The sequence below is a fragment of the Rhamphochromis sp. 'chilingali' genome (genome assembly GCF_963969265.1).
Source record: "Rhamphochromis sp. 'chilingali' genome assembly, chromosome: 19".
Taxonomy (NCBI): Eukaryota; Metazoa; Chordata; class Actinopteri; order Cichliformes; family Cichlidae; genus Rhamphochromis; species Rhamphochromis sp. 'chilingali'.
The window spans coordinates 29,686,432-29,713,333 of NC_137946.1; the positions used below are offsets into that span (position 1 = coordinate 29,686,432).

Here is a 26,902-nt window from a genome sequence, read left to right on the forward strand (position 1 = left end):
TTCTAATGCCATATATGTGAGCTGTCAAGGTCTGTTTAAGCTATGAGACAAGAATTGTGTTTCTAGTGTAGTAATATCCATTTAAAGATGTTTCATGTGGACTACATTTGCAACATAACGGCAGCTTGAGACATTTTATTTCCACCATTTTTACATGTTTATTGAGGGCTTCTTTTTTCCAGAGTTATTGTCAGCCTTTGTTGGAAACACTAAGCGTGCCTATTGAAGTACAACAAAAAACTGGTGGACATGCTTATCGGCTTTAAAAATCATTCAGAGAATAACTGTGTTTTTTTTAGTGTGAATTCAGTTTTGTAGATTGAAAGCTGTGTAATGCAAAAAAGGCTGTGCCGAGTTCGCTATCAGCGTTTGCTAATTCCACAGAACTCTGACAGGTAATTGTGTGTATAAACACACACATCATGAGCCTGAAGATCATATCTGTTCATTCTCTGCAACTGGGATTGTGTATGGGCATGAATGTGTGCATGACTTTTAAAATGGAACTCATGGATAAGCATTGAATTTTGCATGGATTTTAACTAAATGTACAACCAGAAATGAACAGATTATAGAATATATCACAAATAATGATCCATAAGTAAATTAATCTGCTTTGTTTTTCTTATATTTTAAATACTTGTAGCCTCAACACTCAAGATGAAGCACGAATTGAACAGTTTACCTGATGTCCCTGTACATGACAAATAAATTGCCTGAAATTGCCTGGATTTTATGATGTAATGAAACTATAGTTTCAACCTGTTGTCACTACTGAGTCATAATTGACTCATCTTTGGTTTTGACTTGCAAGCGTCACAACACGCTGGGTATGCTGTCAAATTCAGTTTTAAATGTGCAGGGCGGTCAGATAGAGTTCCACTGAACTTCTTCAGTGTTTGGTCTAGGCGCCACGAGACTGCGGCAAAAACGCCATGCCGGTGTTGTCACTGCTACGGGGCACGCAATGTTTGCAACGAAAGAAATGGAGGAGCCATGACGATATCGTGGAATGAGATGAGTAAAGTTTGACTTATCTGTTTTGTTTCGCTTAATGCGCCTTATAATCCGGTGCGCCTTATGTATGAAAACAGACCCGTTCATCGACAGTCAGAAAAATATGGTAATTTCTTTAGTTGCTTCATTTCTTTTTTCCAATGAATGCTCCAAGCATCAATGTTCAAGCACATGCAAACATACTCTGGGCTTAGAAATGCCGAATTTTTGAACTACGCCCTTGAAACGTCTGAAATTAGAACGGATTACGTTAAAAATTGTAAGTCTTGAATTTAGAAAAGGGGGCTTAATGTTTACGTAAGAAGTCATAAGTCCATAGCCTCGAGTCTTTTTCTGGTTATTAAATACAAAACTCAGGCGAGAAGCTTTGGTACTGAATGTTCAAGGGAGAGGAAGTGTGTGTGCGTGAGCGTTCATTAGTGGAGCGTGGAGTATAGCCGAATACGTGCCTCTCGTGGGAACGTGTGACTGAATTATGTGAATGAGCGTGTGTGCTGTGGTGGGTGGGTGCTGAAGGGTGGGGCCTGAGGGCTCTGTGTGTGTGGGTTTTTGTGTGTGTGTGTGTGTGTGTTTGTGTGCAAGCACTTATGTGTGCACATTTTTCTCAGTAGCCTCTTGTGAGTTTTTGCCAACGTGCATGCCTGTGCTGACACACTGTGTGTGTGTGTGTGTATGTGATATTGGCTGTGTCACCTCAGATTAGGCCCTGATGCAGCGGCGGCGGTGGTGGTGGTGGAGAGTGACCCCCTACCAACCGTGGCACAGTCATTAACGTGGAGAAAGAATCCCGTCTCCATGGCAACCTCGGCCGCACTGCCAAGGAGGCCATAATGAAAAGAAAAGGGGGACATGGGGAGGGAAAAGCAGGGCCGAGGGGAAGGAGTGAAGGAGGAGAGAGAGAGAGAGGAGAGGCTGGTGGTTGAGGTGGGGAGGGTGTGTCTGAAATTATGTGTGGTTGGGGATAAAGGTTGTGGGAATGACAGAGAGACATAAAGACTAGTGATGTTGATGGAGAGAAAGTGAGATGATCAGATAATCATAGCAGTGGAGCTTCAACACACACACCTCACTCGGGAAAGAGATATTGATCTTTTATCTCGATGTGTTGGAAGCATTCGTGTTCACTTTAATACATAAGATTAAGCTGAAAGTGTTAATGGGGTTGAAGGGCATCTGATCATCATCACATTACCTGACAAAGAATATGTCCACATTTACACAGAAAAAACCCCTCGCTCGCTGATAGTGAATGTAAGGTCAGTGGGCAGCTTTTAAAGTGATTTTATGTATTGTGTTTCAAACTGGAGTCGTAGTTGGAGCACCAGCAGCTGGCTCTGCAAGACGATATGAAAATCCTGGATATTGTCTTCTGTAGTGTTACTGTAAACAAGATTCATGGGACAGATATGTTCGGGAGAAAATGCAGGTGGCATGTTTTTTTTCTGTCACTCACTCACGGCAGAGTGCTTTTGGACTGAGAAAAGTAAATGCTGTATAAACCATTACTTGAAATAGCATTTCACACCCTCTTCTAGTGTGATATAAGGGAGATCCTTAAAAACAAATATTTTATATATATATATATATATATATATATATATATATATATATAAGTAACTATTTCTTCTGTTTTAGCATGTAATCTGTGAAACTGACCTCTTAAGCAGCGTGAGACTTACTGTTAATGACATTCAAGTGCTGCACTGTTGATTTTAATCAGTCAGTCAACTCTGAAAGCTTTGATGTGATGGTGTGAGTCCAATGATGGTGAAGACCTTCATTTTGGTAAAATGAAGGTTCAGTCAGATGATTGGATTGATTGGCATTAAGAAGAAGCAGGTACTGTGCTGCTGGGGTACTCGCTTCATGTGGTGTTTTCCTTTGTCTTCATTGCACCTTTTCTCTTGTGGTATGACTAGAAGTTACAGAATAACAAAGTTGTTTAAATTCTTACACGTGATTACGCGTGCCCACATAGATGGCTAAGTTTGTACTGGTTTAAAATGGATCTTTGTGAGGTTACTCCTTTCACAAACTGGAGTGAGGACAATGAGTTACTGATACCTTATTTGATACAGATTTATGTTCTTGTTATCTAAATTGATTGTTTTGATTGACAATTGATTGGTTGTGTTAGACGTGTAAATATAAAATGAACCCACACTGGTTTAAGAAGCTGTATATGTTCTACATTGCTTGTGATTTTTAGAACAAATTTCTGTGCAGGAAGATGGTAGAATTTTATGAAGCATTGCATATTTTCCCCAAATCTGTTAGCACAGAATTTGGATCCATTCTTAGTTTGAATCCATGGTTGGTTGTTGATGGCTTGGAGCCAAGTAGACCTATGAAGACCGTATCCTGCGGTGCCCTGAAGTGAACCTTTCTAGGCTCTGGCTCAATCTGGACCAGGAATGCTCATCAAATGTTGCGGAAATGGAACGACTTTCAGTTTGCTACCATCTGTTTGGACTGCTTGACAGACGGGGAGATGTGCGTTCTGGTTGTTTTAATTAACTAAATCCTGGAAATGTGTTTGTGTGTGCGCCTGCACACAGTCGCTTGTGTTTGAGGTTTGTTCTGGCCTGTAAGCGCTTTGAATTCAGCATAAGCTTTAGAGAAGTGCTCAGACCACAGCTCTGAGGTTTGTGCATCTGTGTGTGTTTAACTGTGCAGAGTACACTAACTTTGTGTAGCGTGTGCATGTGTGTGCGGAGAAGAGGGCGTGTAGAGAAGTGGTGGCCGGCTTTGCGTCATTAGGGTGTGGTGTGATAACAGCTAGACAGCCTTCTCTTTCCCTCTGTCTTTCTTTCTACCAGCCAGATGGAGACACACCCAGTTCTTGTCTGTGCTATTCACAGACACACTGTGTGTTTTAGTGTTGACTGACCGATATCTCAGAAAGAGATGGACAATAATTTGCCACTGCTTGGTCTACGTTAAGCGAGGCCGATATCTTAACGCAAATTTTAGGCTTTAAGGTCTCAAATAACTAACGTGCAGTTGCAGACATTTGGCGGGATGCCAGGCAGCAGCATCTGTTGGTCGTAAAAGAGCCAATCAGTGGCAACATGAGTCAACTCACAGAGCTCCTAAAGAGGCCAAATAACGTGTGTCTAAATGGCAAAAACTAAAGCGTGTCAACATGAGAGCGCAAATTAAACGCATCAATAAACAGAAGCGGCGGTCACAAGCTGAGACAGAAACACAGTAATAAACATGCTGGAATATTTAACAAGCTATTCTTTTGTATTAACAAAAGCTCAAGTGACATTGCGTGTCATAAAAGGTGCAACTTAGAGTAAGCAGTGCACAAAGCTCTGAGTTTCTTAATGATGAACACAGGAATGTGCTAAAAGGCTGTGTTTTTCTTTTTTTTAAGGGAGCCATACAGAAATGATGACAGAGAAAAGCGAAAATTAAGAAAAATTGTTGTGTTCAATGAGAGTGAATCATCAAAATGTTCTTTGGTCTGCTTTTATTTTTGGCACTGGGGATGAAGGAAATGAAGTTATTATCTGCAACGCTTTTCACCTTAAAGAAAATAAATGTTCCCAACTGGAGTCACGACGGCTCACCACTCCCTGACGCTTCCGGAGTTTATGATTTATTGCTTCATTTCTTTTTCCTCTACAGCCTGCCAATTTAATTTTGAACTTTTCAGTTATTCGACAGCTGTCAGCTTTTTCTTTTTTGACTTTTTTGCACTTCGATCCGAGCTCCGTGGTTAGATAAGACATTGTCTAAGGCCACGTTCGTTCATGGCATTAGCATTTGTCTCGGGTGATCCGTTCACAACTTTGCAAAGACATTTTTTTAATACAATGACAGGCAGACAAACCTGATTTATATTGCAACCAAGGTGTGATGTTTAAAAACACGGCATCAAAATTATTTACAAATAAGATGGTAAATGTGAGATTTTTAAAAAAATGATAAACAAATAAAAAAACCAACTAAAATCCACAGAATTCACATGTTTATGTAACACAAGTGCAGGCTGACGTATGCGATTCAGTCGTGTAGCTGTATTTGCATACAGTGTACAGTTACAGTAACGCCTCTTCTTGGGAAGTGCGTCTTGTGAACCAGCGGCGCGGGATTCCTCAGATCTCTCAGAGCCAAGTACAAACTGCCTGCAGCACTTTCTTTTTAAGACATCAAAGAAATGACATGACAGTTTTAGCCGAGAAACTTCAAACACAAAGAGTGGCTGAGGTGGTTACAGTAAACATTTATTTATTGATATAATGTCACAATGCAATATAATATTGATTAACTGAGTAGTTTTTCTTACCTTAACCTCCTAGGACCTGCCGTCCACATATGTGGACGTCACATTTTGGGTTATTTAGACCAAAATACTCAATTTTGCTCTACAAGGGCCTGATATCCACTTACGAGGACATTATACTGCTACTGTTCTATCAGAATTTTAAACAAATATCCTCATATGTGGCTCTTATTTTTCATAAAAACAAAAATAAGGTAAAAAAAAAATAAATCTGGTAATTCTTTGTTTTTATATTCATCGGGCCCCAATCAGCCCAAATATCAAAGAGAAATGAAAAATGCATGCCGTGGAAGAGTTCGGGTCTTAGGAGGTTAAAAGTGCACGAATGTTAAAAATCTTTTATTAAATCCAGTATAGTTTGTTTGCTATTCAAACTTTTTCATTTTGCTGAAGCAAAAGTTTTGACTTGTTTTGTACTGGTGCCAAGGCCAGTGTGCTGATGCATCTTTATGTGTTTATGTTTGTTTGTTTGCATATTTCATTGATGCAAAAAACCACAATTAGATAGAATGACATAAAAACAGCTAAGAAAAATATTACATTTCCTGTTTTTGAACAAAAACGGGAAGATGTTTAAAGCTTTTATTTTGAAGGAGCCAATCAAAACTGATAATAGAGAAAAAGAAAAGTTTAACAAAGCAAAGTGAGTCCTCTGCTTTTATGAGTTGAGTTATTGGCTGTGAAGCTCTTCACCTGATGGGAAGTGTGTACCCAGCTAACATCATGACTCAACACTGATGAATGCAGATTTTTCTTTTGATTTATTCCTTTGTCATTTTGTTCTACAGCTACATTAAACATTTGAACTTTTTTCTACAGCTTTCTTTTGTTTTTTTCTTGTGTCCTGAGAAAAATAGATAGTTATTTTACACATTGAAGCCATTAGACACGTTTTACTCGTCACCATTTACTTGGATCTTATTGTTGGAGAAATAGTCCTTAGCTGCTGCTTCGACCTTCCTCCCACTTTGATCCAAGTGATCAAGTTAGATAGGACAAATGTTTAGGTACGAACTCTTCTCTGTTCATAACTGGCATTAGCAGACATCCCAGTGACTGTTTGTAGCTAGGTCTTACTTCTTCTTTTTATAACCAGATAGACACTTGACTTGACATTACTTGCGTTTGCAAAGACTTGTGCACTTCACCGATTTTACAAATCCTACTAATCCTACTATCATCAAGCCAAATATCGAGCTATCAAACCCATTTAACTGTCCAACTTGGCCACACAGAACCGACCCCATGGAGACTCCAGTACTTGGTGGTTCAGTTTGTTCGCAGACACTGTGCTAAAAGTTGCATGCAATTCAGATCGCTTTTGAATGTAGTCTGTGAAATCTGGTGTCAGTAAGTAATGGGGCCATTCACACTTTGGAATATGAGGCATCTGGACTTCTTTACGTCTCACCTCTCATCCAAGTGTCTTGTTCGGTTCTGACATAAAAGGTTTAAATACCTGGGACTCTCCACCTCATAAAGTCTCTTGGCTGAGGCGTGAAACGTCTTCACAAACGTAAAAAAGTCCAGTTGCTTCTGTAGAATACCGTGACCTAGATGACTGAGACCCCACACAGATATTTCAGCTTTCCAGATATGATGTACACGTGAGTACTTCACTACTATTACCTGACTGAAGTCATGTTAATGATTGTTAAAACTGAATCTGAAACCATGTCAGTGGCTTGTGTTGGTGTTTTTTTTTTTTTTTTTTTTTAAATTTAATATTTATTTAGTCTAATAAGAAGCCAAACCAAATGCGTGGCCATAAAATCTAATCCCAGTTTATATCTTACAACCATATAAATCGTAATTACAGAGTCATTGTGCAGGGCTTCCATTCAAGCCTCCTGTTAACTATCACTGATGTAACAGGTGTGTTTATGAGGCAGGATAATACACTTGGCATGTTTATTGCCTCCACACATGTAGAAATATCAGATGTGATTTCACGCTAGACATTGACCCCTACGTTGTAGCACGCACTGTAATTTCCATTCCAGGTTTCACTTAAGTAAATTGGCATTTTAGTATAGTGGTCTAATTCTGAACAGGTGAGAATTGCATGCAAATAATATTTCTGCTCGTACGACTCTTGGGTTTCCTTTTTAATGCAGTTAAGGGTCATGCAAATCGAGGCTTGCAGAGAGAATTGACATGTTGAAACAGTTATGGTCAGGTTGCCGTCTTGAGTCTTCGGTAGGGATCGCAGTTTGAAAAAGTGTTCCTCAGAAGTCTTCATTAAAACATTCTTTTGTAGAAGTACTTCCAGCGATCCTGCTGTGGTACTTGGTTGAGCTCTGACTCATCAGACATGTCAAAGATAGTACAGCTGCTGGCACACAAAGTCTAAAACAAGCAGGTAGACACTATGTTTGTGATACCACAAGTTAAAGTCGTACGAGTAAGGCAGCCATTCCTTGTAGTGAAAATACTGTCAGTGTACCTTAGACCTTCATATCGTTACTGTCCTCTACCACTACATAAACCAAAAACGTCTTGACTCCTCTTATCCAAAGCAGGTCGGTGTGATCAATACCTGCAGTAGGGTCACTGGTTATACTAGGTTATACACAGACTTGTACTGTGCAGCACTGTAGTTGCCTCACAGCAAGAAGGTCCTGGGTTTGAGTCCACTTGCATGTTCTTCCTCCCACAGTCCAAAGGCATGCATATTGGGTGTGCCCCACCATCCGCCCATTGGATAGATGGATTGATTTCTAATAATTCACGATTTTCATCATATATTTGGATTTTAGAACATTTGCCACACCCTATTTGCATAGTTCATTACATTTTAAGGAGAAGACGAATCTTACTGTTGGATTAATGTTAGTTATTTTTAAAGTTGATGTCTGGCATTCCTTCTTCTCCCACACCTTTTTTCTTTCCGTCTTAGATCTGGATGTGATATAGACAGATGACTAATGAAGTGCACTATGATTCACGCCCAGTTCTAGAGGGAAAAGCATGCAAAAGTTACATCTGGGCTTAAGTTTCAAGTGAGCTTGAAGGCTCATTTATGTGCGATTGTGATATTTAGTCATAAAAATGGTTGCCGTGAATGTCTTGAAATCATTCTAATCCAGGTTTTTGTCTTTTCTCAGGCTTTGATCTTATTTCAGTTTCTAGTTTGTTGGTCATTTTTCCACAGCTGGGCATGACCTGAATATTGTGAGCGTTTCTGGAGAAAGTACTTGACAAAAAACAGGACAAATTACGATTTCTTTGTCATTTTTTGTTGTTTGAAGTCTTACAGTCACTGCTCCATCAATATTTTACTCTTTAGTACTGTGATTAGTTAAGTTTTAAATGGCATTTTTGGTATTATTATTGAACGAAATAACATTTTGTTAGTAAATCACAGGAGTATCTAAATAAATAACTTGTTCATACAGTTTTTCTAAGCTTGATTTTTGCTTATGTGTGAATGAAAACAATGCATAAATTGCATTAAGTAACATTAGTATATCTTCCATTGATAAAAGAAAGACATAGGTATGATAAATATAAATGGAAGTAATAAAAGAGCTTGCTCGCCCGAGGGTTAAACGGATCTACCAGCATATGCTGCATCCAGTTTTAATGGTTTCAGTAGAAATTGTGTTTTTACTTGTTTTACTTGAGCTTGACTTTCTCTTTAAGAGGCGTTGGTCTCCCTTCTGCTGAAGTCGGTGTGGGGGGAGGGAAGCTGTCAGGGAGTGGCCGGGGGACTGAGATAAGTTTGTCTTCTATAGCACGACGTGAAGCAGAAGTAGACGTGCAGTTTCTATGCTGCGTGTATGTTTACTGTGTCAGCACGCCATGATGTAATGCCGAAGCATCATGTGATCACATGCTTTCTGTTTTGGACATCCGCCTTGTTTAAGATTTGCACTATAGCCCTGAACGTAGTAGGTATTAATTAATGCACGTAGTGTTGTGGTGATTGTACACAAAGTGGGCGAGAACAGTGAGGGATTGTGAGTGTGTGGGAGGGATGTGAAGAAGAGGGACGTGGAGTAGAAAGAGTGGTTTTAGTTACAGAAGGAGGAAGACATATAAGGTCACAGCTGTGTGAGAGAGAGAGAGGATCACAGCAAGGCTTCGCTCGCTTTACTCCGCTCTATACTCAGTTTGCAGTTTATTGCATTTAAACCATTAATACTGAATATTTCTTGTCTAAGTCTCTTGAGGAATTAAGTAGAGATATGTTCTAAATACAAATCCTCATGCTGTTAATATGGAGATTAAACTAAAGACCTCTCACTTTATATTCTATAGGCAGATTCAGATGGCTGTATGTGAGATTCCTAGCTGATTTCTTCCTTGATTTAATTGAAGTGAGACCCACTATTCGGCTGTATCCACATGTGCAGTGCAGTCCCAAACATTTCAAGACACCTGACCACCGTAGACCCACCGTCAAAGCTGGATGTGAACACCATGATGTCACTTATTGTCGTTAAAGACGTCAGATTTGAACTTTTTATGTTTTGAAAGCGATCATCGCAAGTGAGGTTTGGATGAGACTGAAACATTTCACACCCATACAGTAGCGACTTGTCAGTCACTACTAAAGGATACTCTGCTTTATCCTCCTAAAACCTTATAAAGATGGCGTTTTCTGAGGTCGCAACTTTCCCATAGACTTCAATGTAATCTAAGTTCTTATGTTGCTCACTCATTCTCTTATTTGCTTTATGATAAAAGTAACATGCTTGTTGCAGTGCACTCAGGGAGTCCTATTACCCTGGGTTATAGACTGGGTGTGGCTTTAATTTCCACGCTCTGATTGCGCCCATTCATGGCAGTCCTTGCATTTCCACTGAATGCATTCTCCAACGGTGATGCAACTTGTCAATGCAACGTTTCAAGCTACACAAATGAGGATTGTACAAGAATGGCATTGAGCGTCAAAATAAAATGCCCTGACCAGACCAAACACTCTTGGTATGGCGTGCAACTTAAACGCGTCACAGGTGGGAGGTCATATACCTGTAACTGTGTGTTGCCGAGGTTACGGCCACAGTGGGTCACAGTTCAGATCTCAAATTCTTTGAAACCTCCTTTTGTGAATGGTCTGTGGTCGATTTGAATTTGAAACAGACTTTTTTGTTTTCGCCAGCCAACCTCCGCCCAACTGCCCATCTCATATCTGTCACTTATTAACCAAGCCCCACCCTTTTCAACGCAGCCACTGCAACACAAAGTAAGGGAGGTCAGGAGGAGGTGCAAAAATGAGAAGGAAGGGAGGGTGAGCCGAGAAAGAATGGTGTGTGTTTGTGTGTACAGGTGTGCATGGTCACGTTTGTCTATATGAAGGGAATGCAAGCCAACGCTTCGGCCTCGATAGTTCTCTCTCAAACACACATTGACACTGAACAATTTTCAATTTTGTCAATTTTCCTCCCTCATTTGAGGGAGTCCTTTTGCTTCTCCAGGTTCAGGCCATACAGGGAGGGGCGTATGTGTTTTTGTCTGTGTGTTTGGGACTCCAGTTACAGAAGTTGTGCAATGTTTAGATCCCTAACTGGAAACCAATGGGAACTAACCTCCTCGTTCTCTTCTCTTCTCTTCACACATTTGCACAATTTGTGCTGCCTGAGGTCATGTAATGGGTTTTTAACCTAACCATGTTCCAAGGCATCATAATATATGATGACATCTTCTACGATGAACGATGAAACCACCTGCCTCATATTGTCTAAGTGCTTCCATTTTGCCACCAAAATGGCTCTGACCCTTTGGGGCGTGGGTACGGGACCTCTGGGGGTTTCCTGCGGTGGCTGGCACAGAGATGGTGGCAGTGGATCTTTTGTTTCCTGTGTGTTGCGGGGTTCAGCCTGTCATGGATTATTGGGCGTGTTTTGACACATCTTATAGGTGCTAGATTGAAATGGGAGGTGGGGAGTTGGAGGTGCAGGGTCTTTAGATTGTTTATGAACAGTTTTTTTTCCATGTGGGAGGCATATTGGGGGAAGAGGTTGGTGTCAGCTGATATGGTAGGTGGTCAAAGTATCACCCACCTGAATGTTAGTACCCGAGGATGCCCAGCAAAATGTTGTGCTGTAATAAGATCACTTCACCTAGTAATGGTTTTGGTGGTTGGTGGTTGATGTGTCTTTCAGGTGCTCTAATCCACCATGCCAGTCTATTATTCTTGTTTTAACCCTTTGGTAATATATTTGTCTACAGGCGAAGCAACACCACCGGTCCCATTCTGCAAATATGCAAAGAGCAGTTGGCAGATATTATAATGACACATTTGTCCAGTTGATACGTTGGTCAGTCTGACTTGTAACTAGGGCTGAACGATATATCGCATTTGCGATAATATCGCGACATGATCAAGTGCAATTTTCTAACCGCAAAGGCTGCGATTATACTCTGGACATGTCCAAATTCATGGACTGCATCCTCCTGAGGCCGCATTTGTAGACCGATTACGTCACAGCGACGCGCCGAAGGCTGTCCAAATTACTACCATATCCCAGAATTCATAGCGCGGCCCAGCCAAACTCCAGTTTCCAACAATGGCGGCCGCTACTAAGTTTTAAAATTACTCATACTAATCTTTCTGGGTCACAAAATAAACTTTTAAAATATTTTCAGGCGAGAAAGTAGCTGTGTAAACATCAAATATCTGCTCGGTTTATCAAGATATCCCATATTTGCAAAAGTGCTTCGACGTTTTCAGAGGCGTCTGCTACCCACCAGCTCGACAGCTAGCCGGGAGCTCGAGGGTTACTGATGCGGCCGAGAACGGCACAACTCCCGGCACATCATTTTCAGATCACCGCGGAGTTTCGCTGCTCGGGTTAAACATAATATATAAGTCACTTAGACAACCTAAAAATGTTATTGTTGGGCTTTTTTCAGTGTTTTGTTTGTTCGTGAGTAAATCGGTTTGGCTGAGATTAAAGTTATTAGATTAGATAAAATAAAACTTTATTAATCCCCCAGGTGGGTTCCTCCTTGGTTTTCACACAGCTGACTAAACGTCAAACAGAAAACTTATTAAACAGAAGTATGAGACAGTCGAGAATTTACACCAGTGTCTGGTTATATTTTAGATAGCAAGAAGCAGACGGCCGAGTTTATTAAACTCCACCGAGACAGCGGTGACGCTAATCAGAACTAGACCGTCCAATTTCACGCCTTTAAACTTTAAAGGCGTGTTTGTGTGTGTGTTTATACAATTGCTATTATGTTTGCACTTTATGTGTAATGTTACTGACTGCAGAGATCAGTAAGATGTGTGTATTTTTTATTTATTAGTTTTATTTATTTAATATTATTTTTTAATTGAATGACTGTCTAGTAGTTCACAGATGTCGAAAAACTGAGTGTGGTAAAGCCACTGATTTTGTTTATGTATATTTCTGCAATCTGCACATTGTACTGACTTTCATTTTAATGTTTACACCAGGGTTCCTTGTCAGCACTTTATGCTCAGATGTTTGTAAGCTAAAAATAAACTATTGTGTATGTTCAAATATACTGTTGTGATTGAAGAAGTTAAAAATGTCAGTCATCAATTCATGCATCACCTCATGTCATCATAACAGAGGTCTGTCTTCCAGGAAAGAACAGTTTAAAATTAATGTAATATAGTATTGGCCATACTATATGATGTATTGCTTGTCTTTGTTTAATAATACAGAAGACAAAGACCTTAAAAAATAATCGCATATCGCATCGCAATCGCAATATTGGGGCAAAAAATTGCAATTAGATTATTTTCCATAATCGTTCAGCCCTACTTGTAACTCTCGTATGAACAGCATTTACTTTATATAAAGAGATTGTGTTGGATAAAGGTTCACTTTATATTCTTTTGGCTCAAGCTCTATTAAACCTTTAAATGAGTATAGGCATTGTGGGAGGAGCAAAGCCAGACTTATGTAAAATGTAATTTTCAGTCATTAGTGCCAGAACATTTTTTTTTTTTAATATGTGGAATCACATTTTTCTTGGTTTGAATTTGACCCCTTGTCTCACTTCATCTCCCCTACATCTCATGCAGAATGTAATCTTTTCTTTAGTCAAATCTCCAAAATATAGAATAAAAAATAACTATTTAATATGTAATTCTTTTTTTTACTACTTATATGGTCTTAAAGTGAAGGCCTCGAATCATTGGGCCTTTCCTTAAAGTTCTGGTCAGAAGATCAAGCTCGTTGAATTTTTGTAGTTTTGATTGATTTCTTTGAACGTTTCTTTCAATTACACAGGCTCAAATACACGTTACGTTGCTTTTGGTAGCCATCAACGACATTGCTGTGTAAATCCAGCTGAGTATTTGTCCACTCTTCTTGGCAGAATTGGTAGAGTTATTTTAAATTGGTTGGTTTCCAGGCACAAATCTGACTTTTAAGCGTAGTCCACAAATTTTCAGTTGGGCTGAGATCTACGCTTTGGGAAAGTTGTTTGAGAAGCTTAATGGCAGCTGGCTTTATCCAGGTTTGATGTGTGTTTGGGTTAATTGTCCTGTTGTAACAGCCCAAGTATCAATCACCTACCTGATCTTTTGAGGAGTTGTTTTTGGAGGTAGTCCCCCCATCTTCAAGCTGCCGTAAAATCTATCGGGGTGTGACTACTGTCTCATTCTGTTCAGTAACAAATTATGGTTCCATATCTGAATTCTATCGACAGCGTGTCGAGACGATGGTAGACGGCGCTTTGAACTTAGATTGAACCCTGAGTCATATAAGCGAGCAGCCAGTATGGGGGGAAAAAGAAGATTTTTTTTTCCCCCCCATACTGCCTTTTCATGCTAATTGTCCCTCTTAGATGAAGCGATGATGGATCCTAAGCTAAAGCTGCTGCATAGTTTACATTGCAGAGGCAGACGGAAACTGAAAACTGGAGCCAACTTATTTTCCGATCTGGAGAAATTTGTTTGGCAGAACCTCCATTTTATAATATATATACATATATGTGTATATATATATATATATATATATATATATATATATATATATATATATATATATATATATATATATATATATATATATATATATATACGAACATCCAAGAATACATTGGGAAGATGGCCCCAACTGACCGAGTGCTCAGTGAATACCTCAGGCAGCAGAAACCCAAGAAAGAGGAGGGAGACGAGGAACCATCATGGAAGGACAGGCCCCTGCACGGTATGTACCACCGGCAGATAGAGGGGGTGGCTGATATCCAGAAATCCTACCAGTGGCTGGACAAAGCTGGACTGAAAGACAGCACAGAGGCACTAATCATGGCAGCACAAGAACAAGCTCTGAGCATATATATATATATACACATATATATATATATATACACACACATATATATATGTGTATATATATGTGTGTGTGTATATATATGTGTGTATATATATGTGTGTGTGTATATATATGTGTGTATATATATATATGTGTATATATATATATATATGTGTGTGTGTGTGTGTGTGTGTGTGTCTCTTTGGGGCATGAACAGTGCTGCCGACTGGGGCAGTCCCCCACCCTTTGCCCATAACACACGCACACACACACATGTGTTGAGCTGGGGGTGGTTTGGAAAGAGGCAACAGTGACAGAGAGGAGAGCACTGACCCAGATAGTCTCTCTGTCCCACCCTCTCTCACTCAAACACACTCTAAAGAATAAGCTCAGCGAGGGTTTTTATTTCGCTGCTTCCATAAATCAGCCTTTCATTGCCGTTATCGTCCAGTTTTAATTATTCTAACTTCTGCCAGAAAACAGTGCAAATATAAGTTGGAAATAGCATAACATATTTCAAACGAGTCTCTTTAAAACTGCGTTTATTTGTTCTTGAATACAACATTATCAATGCATCAAAGTTTACATGAAATACAATTAATGCTTTTGCTTTGTTTTCTAAGATAAGCAGCAAATATGTAAATGACAACAAATAAACGGTGAATTCAGCCTTATTTCAATGTAATATAAAAAGTCAGAGTGAGCAGGAATAAAGTTTAATGAGCTGAGAAGACTCAACCTAAAGTTAATAAAACAAAACTGGATGCTAAATAGATTATCAATCCCAGTGTTGTAGCACTACACAGATTAGTATCATCTGTATTTTCCAGCATCCAGCAAATATGGTGTTGGCAACATTATTTTTGGTAAAACTATATAAACACATTGATATGAGCCTGCTTCAGAGCTTCTTTTATCATAGCCACTCTGGTTGACATGGATTAAAAAGGTGGTGTGACGTTGTAAGGAAGGAGAACGTGTAAAGTGTCTTACCATCTCCGGAGGATCGCTACACTGTGTTTTAACATCTCAGGTGTTGTCATTCACATATTTCTATTTCAGTTGTCAGGTGACAACATAAGTATATGACGGTGTTAAAATGCCAAGCAGGCTTTGCTTTATTCACAGAGTCAAAGGTGAGAAGAGACAGTCACACAGTGCCTGCTCCCAACCTTTGTTTGTGTTTGCATTATTTGATGTTTCACTACAAGTTAGAAATGTGTGGGTGCTTTTTGTGTGTGAAAAATCTAAACACAGCATGCAAGTTAGTCTCAGTCATTATTTGTGTTTTATTTCAAAGCAGTGGTTACAGGGGATGGAATCCCAAGCCAGGATGCAGAAGGGGAATGGAAAACTTAATCATGTCTCCTCTCTCCATCTCTTTGCAGCTCAGCAGTAACAGACTGGTTGTTCTGAGCGGGTGTGAATGTGTGGGACCGTATGAGGATGAAACAGAGCGTTCAGTTCACGCTCAGTGAGTCTTCACCGGATAAAAATAGACTTTAGAAACATTGAGATTGGCCTGCGTGAAGCCCAGGGACAGACCCTCTTGTGGGTGATTGCAGAATGACTCCGCATTAAATCTAGTTTGTATCAAAGGATTTGTAACCCTGTGGGTTATTTTCACAATAATTTTGGCTTGATGTACCCTTATGGTGTTTTGGGGGACCTAAAGCGAGCTGTAATTTTGATCACTTAGATCATTAATGATAGAAAAGAGCTCAAAGTGACCTATTCAGATGGCCTGTTTTGTCCACTGTGACCTCCCCCACTGTCATGCTCTGCCATGGCATTTGCTGGACAAGTGTAGTTGTTTCCACTGTCACACTCATGTTAGTCAAGATTAACAGTCAAATCAGTACTCGTCGGAACAGGCGGTGTTTTTGCAATCTTCTATTGTCCAGTTTTGTGTTGAGCCCATGTGAACTGTAGCCTTGGTTTCTTGCTCTTACCTGACAGGAGGCGCGCCTGCTGTGGTCTTCTGCTACTGTGGCCCATTTATTTATACATTGTGCATTCAGAGATGCACTTCTGCATGCATTGGTTATAATCAGCTGTTATTTTAGTTGTTATTGCAGTCCTATCAGCTCAAAGCAGTCTCGACATTCTCGTCTGACCTCCGACATCACGTGGCATTGTCATCCAGAGTATTGCCGCGCACTGGACATTTTCTGTTTTTCAGTCCATTCTCTGTAAACCATAGAGATGATTGTGTGGGAAAATCCCAGCAGATCAGCAGTTTCTGAAACACCCAGACCAGCCCATCTGCCACCAACATCCACGTCGCATTCAAAGTCACTTTTCTTCCCCATTTTAATTAGTTAATAGATAATATTAAAAAGCAATTGAACAGGCGTAGCCTAACTATAGACTGTGAATAAACCATTGAACATGGCAGAAATGACATCACTCACTGGTTCACGACAACCTTTCTGAAGTCTGGAGTTTGTCCTTGTGGAGATCCAATTTTGTTTTTCTGGAGCCTGAAGTGACCATTTTTGAACGAGTGTCTGGTGTTTTAACATCAGGTAAAGACAGCTCGGCTAGCTAGCACGCTACATCTGTAGGCTATATGCATGCATGCCCCAGATGGCAAGAATTGTTTCTCAGTGCTAACATATAAATAGATTTTAGACTTAAAATCATATTTATGTGATAATGAATGAGTCACTAACACTCTAAAGGAAAACCTATACACACGTACACACTGTGTCAGCTAGCAGCTATAGCAGAGTCTGTTGGTCTGATCTTTAATCATGCATAACCTTGATTGAGTACAGTTTAAAAGGATGCCTCCAGTTAGGATTAATCCCCGATACAGGGTATATAAAGCTCGGGAAACGAGCTATGTGGTATATAGTTGGTGAGCACTACAGGCACCAGTTATCTTTAGTGTGTGGGACCAACTCTATTTTTGTAGTAACTCATGTTAGTCACTTTTGTGCCCTGCAGTTGTTTGCTTGAGAAATGACTTGTGTGATTATGCTGTTGTTCGGAAATCAGCTCTGTTTAAATGTGGGCCGGGTCATAGGAAGGCTCGCTGCAGTTTTCTCATCTACAACGTGTCACAGAGTCTGCGGAGAAAACACAATCTGCCTGTCTGTTTTTCAATCCTCTTGGTCCCTCTTCTACCCCCACCCTGACTTCCTGTGGTAGGATCAGAGGCTGACAGGGTCACACCCACCCCACCCCTTTTTTTTAAATTCCTGGAACTCCACAGTGGGACCCCTCCTCCGGTGGGGGAGGCATGCATGCATGCACGCACACACACACACACAAAAAGGCATCTTGTCATTCCTCATTTATACACACACAACATGTGCATATCTCACTATCACTCCTTGTTAGTGCTGCTCTTCACACACACACACGCCTCGTGGCCCCCTCTGTGAGCTCCTTCCTCTTTTGCTGCCTCGTCTGGGAGCAGATGTGGATCAAGTCGGATTTGCGAAAAGATTCTCAGTGTTTGCTTCAGTCTATTCACAGTGATAAAGTAGGTGTGATTTCTAAGCTGAAGGATAAGAACTGAAGTTTAAATGCTTAAAAAATTGAATTATTTTGTCCCCCTGTAATTTACTCCTCACATGGTGCAGTCTGAACTGCTAGAGAGCTATGAACTCCGCCCAGCTGGAGCTCCAGATTGGGTTTAAAACAAACGGAAACGAATTATTTGCAAATCATGATTAATCCAGGTCTGGTTGCAGCACAGTACTTTTCTGATCCGATTTGTGCTTTTTACTCTTTAGGCATTAATTAACAAGTAATTAAGAATTGTGAAGGAAAAACCAGTCAGAAGAGCAAAATGCAAGGCTTTGTGCTTGTAGCATGATGTTCTGCAATGTATAACTTTCGTATTATTGTGTAAAACTCAATTTTTACATAGTGAGCGACATATCAAACCTGTTGTTTAATAGCATATTAAAACCCACCTGCAAGTATGAAGAATATTAAGTAGACAGTGAATCGCTGAGATGCCTTAAGAAAGAGGAGTGCAATTTCAATAATATGCTTGAGGTTTTCTACATTTGGAAGAAATGCTGCTGCAGTAAATCAAATGAACCTGTAACGCCAGGCCATGGGTGATGTGTTTGGTAAGTTTGACATACTTACATTATGAACAAAGTGTCATATTTATACCTCGTTTCTTGGCAACATTCACATTTTCCAAAGCAATCCAGTGAGCCGGATAGGTGGTTCTGGTCCCCCTAGGCCACCTGTTTCAAACCTCTACTGTATGTGAATAATGGACATAGTGATCACGACATCATCATTCAAGCTTCTAATTTTAACTCTTGTGTAACGTTGTCAGCTAATGCTAGCAGACAGTGTTAGCTCCAAAAGGTACCATCTCGCACATATAGTCAACGACAGGTCTAGTTCAGTGTCTTGGATAAACTAATGTGAGGAGAAGACATCTACCTGTCACTCAAGGTGGCCACGCCCCTAATAATGCTGAACTTCAGCCTTTTTTTTTAAAGAGGTGAAACAAATTTTATCTTTTGTAGTTGTCCTGAGGGGGAGTTTTATGCACAAGGCTGTAAGCATGTTTATTTCTGCTGGAAAGTTGGACGAGAGGAACTGCAGGCTCTGGAACATCCCAGGTAACATTACTTTTATGCCCCTGAGGTTGCTGCTGCTTCGTTTGGACTAAAATAAGCTGGCAACTCTAGATTGTTGTGAATAAACCTACTCAATCAGGTATGGTTTAATTTTTTTTTAAATTTGGTGCAGCTGGCTGGTCAAAGTTGACTTTAATCGGACGTCCCAGGGTTCAAAAAATCTGAATCTACCCTCTGTGCTCTGATAGAAAACTTGCAAGCCAAGTAGCAGCTGCAGGTGTTTGTATTCAAGCCTTGGCATGCAATAAAGAGTTGGAATTGAGGTGTGTGTGACTTAAAGCTGCTTGTAGAGTTTTTCCTTTAAGATGTGGAGTCTGCATCCTTCAGCTCTTTCCAGTAGACCAAAACAACAATCTCCACCAAATCTGATTTAGCTGGATTGAAGTTTTTATACATTTTTAGTTGCCAAAGTTTTCCCCAAAATATGTTAAATGTTGTCCACAAATGTAATTTGGCAAATTAAATCAACCTTACAAATACATTTGTTTATGGTCTTTTCTGTTGAGCAAATTCACAAATGTTCTGATTTAATTGAGCAGAGCTTTTGTTATTTCTGTCGAACTGAAAGGACAAGTTTGCCTTGAATGGCTTTTGGAAACGTGGCCATTTACAGAAGAGAATAGATGATAATGAGGCCTCTTCAGAACAAAACACAGGACCAAACTGCTAACTAGTGAACTGAAAACAAAATAAAGGGTTAAAGCACAAGGTGTAAAGGAAGGCTTTGTGTGCTGGAACAGACTGTTGATGTCGCTGTTAGCGCTCTCTGTGCTTTTAAATAGGCTACATTGCTCCAGTTTTCACAGCGCATACTGTTAATTCATGAAATCTAAACTGCAGTTAAAATGTAAATGTGCTTACGAGTAGTTTATGAGTAGTGTGTGTAAATTTGAAGAAATTCTTAGAGTTTTGTCATTTACATAAGGTTAAAAAAAATCAGGAAAACAACAACAACTGTTGAAATAAGTCAAAGTGTAAACTGTGATGTAACTGTGAAGCATCCTTGACTGTTTTCTGGTCTTGTTGGTGCACAAACCTCTTTCGTGGTCTCTGATGGATTTTCCTGTGTGATGTTTAAGGTCAGAAATGGTCTCTGAAGCTTAGAAAGGAAGCTTGTGGTCAAAAATACCACAGAGAAGTGCCCTGAGCAACTCCAGGCCCAATAAAGTAAACGCTGTTTCAAACTGTATGAGTGGGTGGAGTTTGGTGAAATTCAGGCTCTTGCTTTGTGGGGGGTTGCCAGTTGGGGGGAAGGTGAGGCATCAAGCTGCCTTTACCTTTGTTTAGAGACACAGAGGGGGCTCTGTCCCCTCACAATGGAACTGAGAGATCAGTGTGTGTCCTCTGTGTGCGTGTCTGTGTGGGAGGGGTTGTGCTTGCAGCCACACCCAGGCTGATTGGTCGAGGCCCCACCTCGCTGTGGAATCCGCTGGGGCTGGGTCACATGCCAGCCTGAAACACACCACCATGGCCTTAGAGTCTCTGTTTGCCCTCATAGGCTGAAAAAAAAACAGGAGAACATCAAGTGATGATGTAATTGTTACTGTCCTGTGTGGCAGAGCGCAAATGTGTCCGATTCTCAGCACACTTCAACAAGTTACGTGTCAGAAAAATATTTGAATTCTGAAGAATTCGGTGGCGTAATGCTTAAAATACCGACGCTCACTGCATTCGATAATGTAAAATATTTTCTCTGCTATGCTGACATAACGTATGATGGATTGTTTTAGGTTATGTGCTGGTGAGTGTGCTCTCCAGCGTTGTCATTAAGTCCTGCTGGCAGTTTAACTTGTTAATTATTTACCAGACTGAGAGAAACTTCTCCTCACTGTGAAAACAACCACAACAATGCTGTTAATACTTAATTATTTTGCTTAAATAATATATCAAACCTTTTATTTTGACATTTTTGCCCTGCTTCTTCTGATATTATTTCATATCTCTCCTGCTGCTACCAGCTGTTATCTTTTCTTATTTAGATTGGCTTCACTTGGCTTTACATAGACAGCTAACCCTGCGCTGTGCAGCACACAGCATTGCGTTTCCCATTAAACAGCTGGGCGTGCGGCAGGGTCGCCGCTGCAGACAGGAAGTCGAGAACTTGTTTATCTATTTCAGCATTTCTCGCACCGTGAGAATTTTACATAAAGAAGCGCAACTGGAATAATCTTGCTATCACTTCCCGTTTCTGTTCTTTTTAATGCGTGGGTTTTCAGTGTTTCGATGGTGGATTTTCACACTAGGAAAGCACACGCACGTCAAGCCTTTTTAGCTGGTGTTTTTAATACGTCTTTTGAAAGAATGCTGGTGGTTTCTGTTGATGATGTTTGTGTTAGCTATGGGACTTTTCTCAATGTCAGCTGTCTGTGCTGACTCTTGCTCAGATGTGAACAAAAAATATGAAAGAGAGGGGTTTGAATTTCACCCTGATATCGATCGGTTGTTTTCAGTCACCGGCTGGGTTAACCAGAAGTTGATGTGCTGATCTCACAAAGTCACATTCTGTTTAAAACCACAAAACTGTAAAACAAACTTCTCAAACGTCACCTTTAACCACATACCTGTCAGCATGAGCTGAACTCGAAGAGGAAGAAAAGGAAGTGCGGTAGATTGCTTGATGTACTTCTTTTACAACTTTCATTTATATAAATATTTGGTCATGACCTGGTGGCTGTGTATTAATAGAAGGATAAAGACAGACACTGAAATATGCCAGTCACATTGTTAGGCACACCTTATTAGAACTGGGTTGGAGATTTTCCTTAGAGAATTTGATCCTTGTTGCTGCACAATCACGAGCTGCACATCCAGGATGTGAATCTCAGGCTCCACCACCTCCCAAAGGTGCCCTGTTGGCTTGAGATGTGTTACTGTAGAGGTCATTTGAGTGCATTGAACTCGGTGGTCAACAAACCAGTTTGAGCGATCTGAACTTTGTCACATCGTATGTTATCCCACTGGAAGCAGCCATCAGAAGATGGGTACGCTGGGTTATAGGCTGTGCCATTTAAGTGATGCCCAGTTGGTGCTAATGGGCCAAAATGTGCCTCACACCATTACACCACACCATCCTGAACCACTGATACAGTGCAGGTTGGATTTATACTTTCATTTTGCAGCAGAAATGTAAACTCATCATCATTTTTACGATGTCCAGTTTTGGTGAGCCTCAGTTTCCTGGTCTTAGTTGACAGGAGCGGAATCTGGTGTGGTCTTCCGCTGCTTCAGAGATGCTCTTCTGCATACCTTGGTTGTAATGGTTGTTACTTAAGTTATTGTTGCCTTCTTAGGGGCTTGAAGGAGTCTGGCCATTCTCCTCTGACCTCTGACAACAACTAGGCATTTTTAACCCTGAGATTTGCCTCTTGCAGGATGTATTTTTGAGAATTATAGGCACACCTAATAAAGTTACAGATAAATGTGCATTAGTTTAAATTTCCTGCATCCTAAACTTTCTCATTTTGAAGAATATATATAGAGTTAAACAAGGAATATGACATTTATGGTGCCTTAGATGAACTAATTAATTAACTGTTTAAAAATGTTCTTATTTTTAAAGTCAGAAATTATGTCTTAAACCCTTTTCTAATGTGGTAAATGCTGTTTTATATGTAATTGTATTTTTTTCCCCTTCATATTATGTTACACTGTCTTGACTACTAGACTCAACGCAGTTGGTTCTTGCTGTTATATTATTTTAGTTTCACTGGCTGCCCAAACCTACTGAAACCTGTTTAAAATGACTGTAAACATATTGTAGGTATAACTGACCTCAGCTCGCTTTGATTTATTCTTATCTGGCTCGTGATGGACAGGAGGGGGAAAAAAGTTCTTGTTTTACTGTTTTTGTTTCACTGTCCTTTATGTACAGTCATCATATCAAAAGTAAGACACATTTCAAAATATGACTGTCTCTAAACCTCTTAAAAAATGTAGGTCAAATTATGCTGGATTCCACATTTGTGGACATTTTTGGTACTGCTTGCCAAACTATTTGCAAGTTGGTGGAGAGTTTTATCTGTAGGGACTTGCATAATTCTTAGATAGAGCTCAGAAACTGTCTAAGAAAGGGAAAAAAGGGGAGAAAATTGAGACCAAAAAGAAGAGAAAGGGGTGTGTACATTTCTAAAAGTGTGTGTGTGTGTGTGTGTGTGTGAGTCCCTCTGCCTTGGCACTCTTCAGCTCTCTCTCTCTCTTTCTCTCAGTGTGTGTGTTTGTCTCTCGCTCAGCTTCCAGAAAAGGGTGTGTCTGCCTGCCTGCCGCTGAAAGGGAGGGAGGGGTCAGTTCACGGCTACTCCTCCCTGCTCTCGCTGTTATTTCTCTTTCGTTCTCATTCCCTCACTGGCAGCCTGAGGATTAGGCCTTTGTCTCTCTGCCTCCTCTGTCTCTGTCTTTGCCTTTAATTTTCCATCTCTTTCAGACAGAGTGTGAGTTTGTGTGTGTGTGTGTTTTTGTGTTTTTACCCCCTCTTCTGGCAGATTTTTTTGAGAGGAGGTTATCTTTAGCAGGCTTTCAGAGTAGAGGTAATGCTTGTAGTCATGACCTTTTCCCTCCAAACTCTACTAACCCATTTCCTGTCTTACTTCCTGTCCTACCTGGCACTTTTCTCCTCTTCATTCTTTCTCTTATGCTCTCTTGTTTTCTGCTTTCTTGCTTACTGCTTTTTCTCCTCCTGCCCACTTTACTCCTCATACCTTCCTCATACCCTTTAACACAACCCCCTCTCCCTTCACCCCCTCTTCCTGGCCAGGAAGTTTGGACTTTTTTTTCTTACCTTCTTCTCACCCCTCCTCCTCCTCTCTTGTTCTTCTCAATTTCTCCCCACCCCCATTTCATCCCCTTAACGACTCCCTTATCACCTCTTCTCCCCCCTTTCCTGTCTTTGCCGACCTTCTGTACTCCTCTTTTTGTGACCAAACTCACCTTCCTCCTTTTAATGCCATCTATTGTACTTCTTCTTCTTACTCAGTGTCAGTCAACTCCAAAGCAGAAGAAGAGTGCGGTCAGTGCCCGGAAGAGGCTGAGGAGCCCGGCCAAGCAGAGCTCCTTGACCCAGCAAGAACCGCCACCTTCTTCATCACCTCTGCCGCCCACAGTCCAGGAAGAGGAGGAGAAGAAAGAAGAGCCTGCGACCAGGCCACGGCCAACGCAGGGAGAAGAGGAGGAGCTGAAGGAAGTGGCGACACAGTCTGTGAGGGTGAAAGAGGAAGAAAAGAAAGCAGAGGAGGAGGGCGAGAAAGACATGCCCTCTGTACAGATCAAACCAGAGCCAGAGGAGATGGAGTGCACGGTGAGGAGGGGGAGACGGGGGGTTCGGTGGAAGCGATTGGTTGATTGATTGGAGGGGAATGGGGTTAAAGAGGCAGAACGCTAGATGTGTGGCTAGATGGATGGAGGTGAGGAAAATGGGTGTGTGCAGGTGGGGCTGGGAGTCGGTTCTGCGATGATCAAATGTGTTTGATTATGTCGATTTCACAATGAAAACACACACACACACACACACACCGCGGTCAAATCACACAGACAGCAAAGGTTACTTCAGTTACTTACCTGGCTTAAAAAGAAAGCTTTAAATCATGTCACGCGTAATGAACAGAGTATCAGTTTGTGCAATATTGACACAAACTTCTCAAATACCGCCTTAAAAAATGTATCAAAATTCACGTTTTCCCAATACTCGAGAATCGGCAGCAGACAAGGAAGCAATATGCATACCAGAGCAATCAGCTGGATCTCTCAGATGTCAGCTTCCCTCCTGAGTATTACAAAGTGATTACAAAGAATTTGAGAAGCAGGCAGATAACATGACTAGGCACTTTTTTACTCTATTTAATTACATATCCTTCCACTTATGCAGATTACGTTAGGTCAGATCCTTCTTGTGATCCGGTGCCCTCTCGCTGGTCTAGGCTGTAAAGTGGAAAATGAACCTACTGGTGCTCCCTCAGAGATCCACCTAAACCAGCGCTGCTCAGCTCTTCTGTCTGTGCATCATGATTGGCGGTTTAGCAGCTTGATGGCGCTATTTTAATTCAGTACAGCGTTCAACAGATTTTGAGGTTTGCAACTTTTACTCTGAAAGCCCCGGACCTTAAAGAAAAAGACTGGTTTATCAGAGATTGCATCTTATTTTGATAGTTTTGCACATGCTTCCTGTCTGTAACAGTGATCCCTGTTTTAATTGCAAAATGTGACACCGTGACGTCATTTAAGTATCAGAACAAAGTGAGCCGATAATCACAGGTCATGCTGTTTAGGAGGGAAACATCCCCCCCCCCCCCCGGGCGACATCAATCACAGTTAACCATTCCCTGTTCCCTGTGCGGTGTGTGCACGTACCAATTTTACCTGTGCCACTGTTATTACAGTGATGCTGGCTTACTTTCAGTTTCAGTTTTCAAAGAAAGGAGTTTATATAATTTTTCTGTTTCCTTGTTTGTTTCTCTAGAAAGAAGAGACACATTTGTTTTTCTGGATTTTTGGTTTTGGTTTTTTTAATCTAATTTATGGTTGAGTTTTAGTAGAACTGCAAATCAAGACCTGATCTGACATAAACTGGCAATCATTGTGTCTTCATTAGAGCAAAAAGGACACAGTTATCCTTCTGCACTGGATTCCCTGGGATATTTCCTGGTAGTGGTTTCTGTCAAGCTAAGGCCTGACAATAATCGTCTTGATTAGGATTCGTGGATGCAAAAACATTGTGTCTATAATAAAGTCCGTGCTGGCGGGAATTTCGATTTTCCTCTGCGCATTATACCGCATACGCCTTGTATTATACCGCATACAAGGCACGAGCACGGATTTTTGAAATAACTGTAAATTTACTTTAGGGTTAATTTATGTTATTTCAAGCTTGATATTATGATAATGTAGCTGTTGGCTGGTGCATCAGCTTCACAAATCCAGAAAAACGTCCTTTTCATTTATATGCGTTCACCTGAGCAAATAGATTGTGTACAGGTTGTGCAGTTTAGCAGGAATGTGTGCTCTTTGTGATTGAAAACTTGCACCTGTTTGCCTGTGACAGCAGGCTGTTAGGCTACGTCCACACGTACACGGGTATTTTTGAAAACTGAGATTTTCCGTTTTCGTTTTAAAAAATAATCCCGTCCACATGTAAACGCAGAAATGAAGGAAAACGCTGCTAGGAACATGCCAAAGCAACAGGTGGCGATATATTCCTAACCGTGTAGAAATGTTGGCCAATCAGAAGTCTAGAAGCCTCGGTGGGAAATAGTAAACAAAGCTGGGGCATAGAAGCAGAACCGAGTCGTATGTGTGGAGGGACAGTAACTGTGTGTATATGTAAGCATTTAAACACTGCAGAGAGTAGAATTAACAGTAACAGTATTGTAGAAATGTAGAATAGGGTGAACACGTTTGCCCAAACCTTATTTAAAAAGAGATCATGTTGCGATTGGATCATGCCAGCTGTCACCCACACATCCTAGCCATTGAGTCAACAGTTCAGCAGTCATTGCTGCATTATTTAAGAAGAAAACTATGAGCACCTGTGTGTGTGTTTGATTTTTATCTCTGTGTCAGACCTGTACCTCTTTTATGAATTCATCTCTTTTCATTTTGTTATTATTGCTACTATTTTGTTTTAAAATGGGAGTAAACTGCCTGTTTTGTGCTTTTTGACAAAAAAATTAGTAATTGTTTCACATGTTTCAAACAAGCTTTGTCAAAAACAGCAGGGTTTGAGTTAAAGCAGCATTACA

General features: G+C 40.6%; 1 protein-coding gene across 5 annotated transcripts in view; it reads left to right on the top strand.

Annotated features, from left to right (window-relative positions):
* The window catches only part of klf8 (Kruppel like factor 8), an 87,975-nt gene that overhangs the window by 22,073 nt on the left and 39,000 nt on the right, over positions 1–26,902 (top strand). For 3 of the 5 annotated variants that reach the window (XM_080867170.1, XM_080867171.1, XM_080867169.1), the window contains one exon: positions 24,145–24,465. In XM_080867170.1, coding sequence (XP_080723296.1) covers positions 24,145–24,465 — 321 coding nt within the window. Of the gene's footprint in view, positions 1–17,922; positions 18,050–24,144; positions 24,466–26,902 lie in introns of those variants that run through there. The other 2 variants (XM_080867167.1, XM_080867168.1) reach the window with 1 other exon arrangement.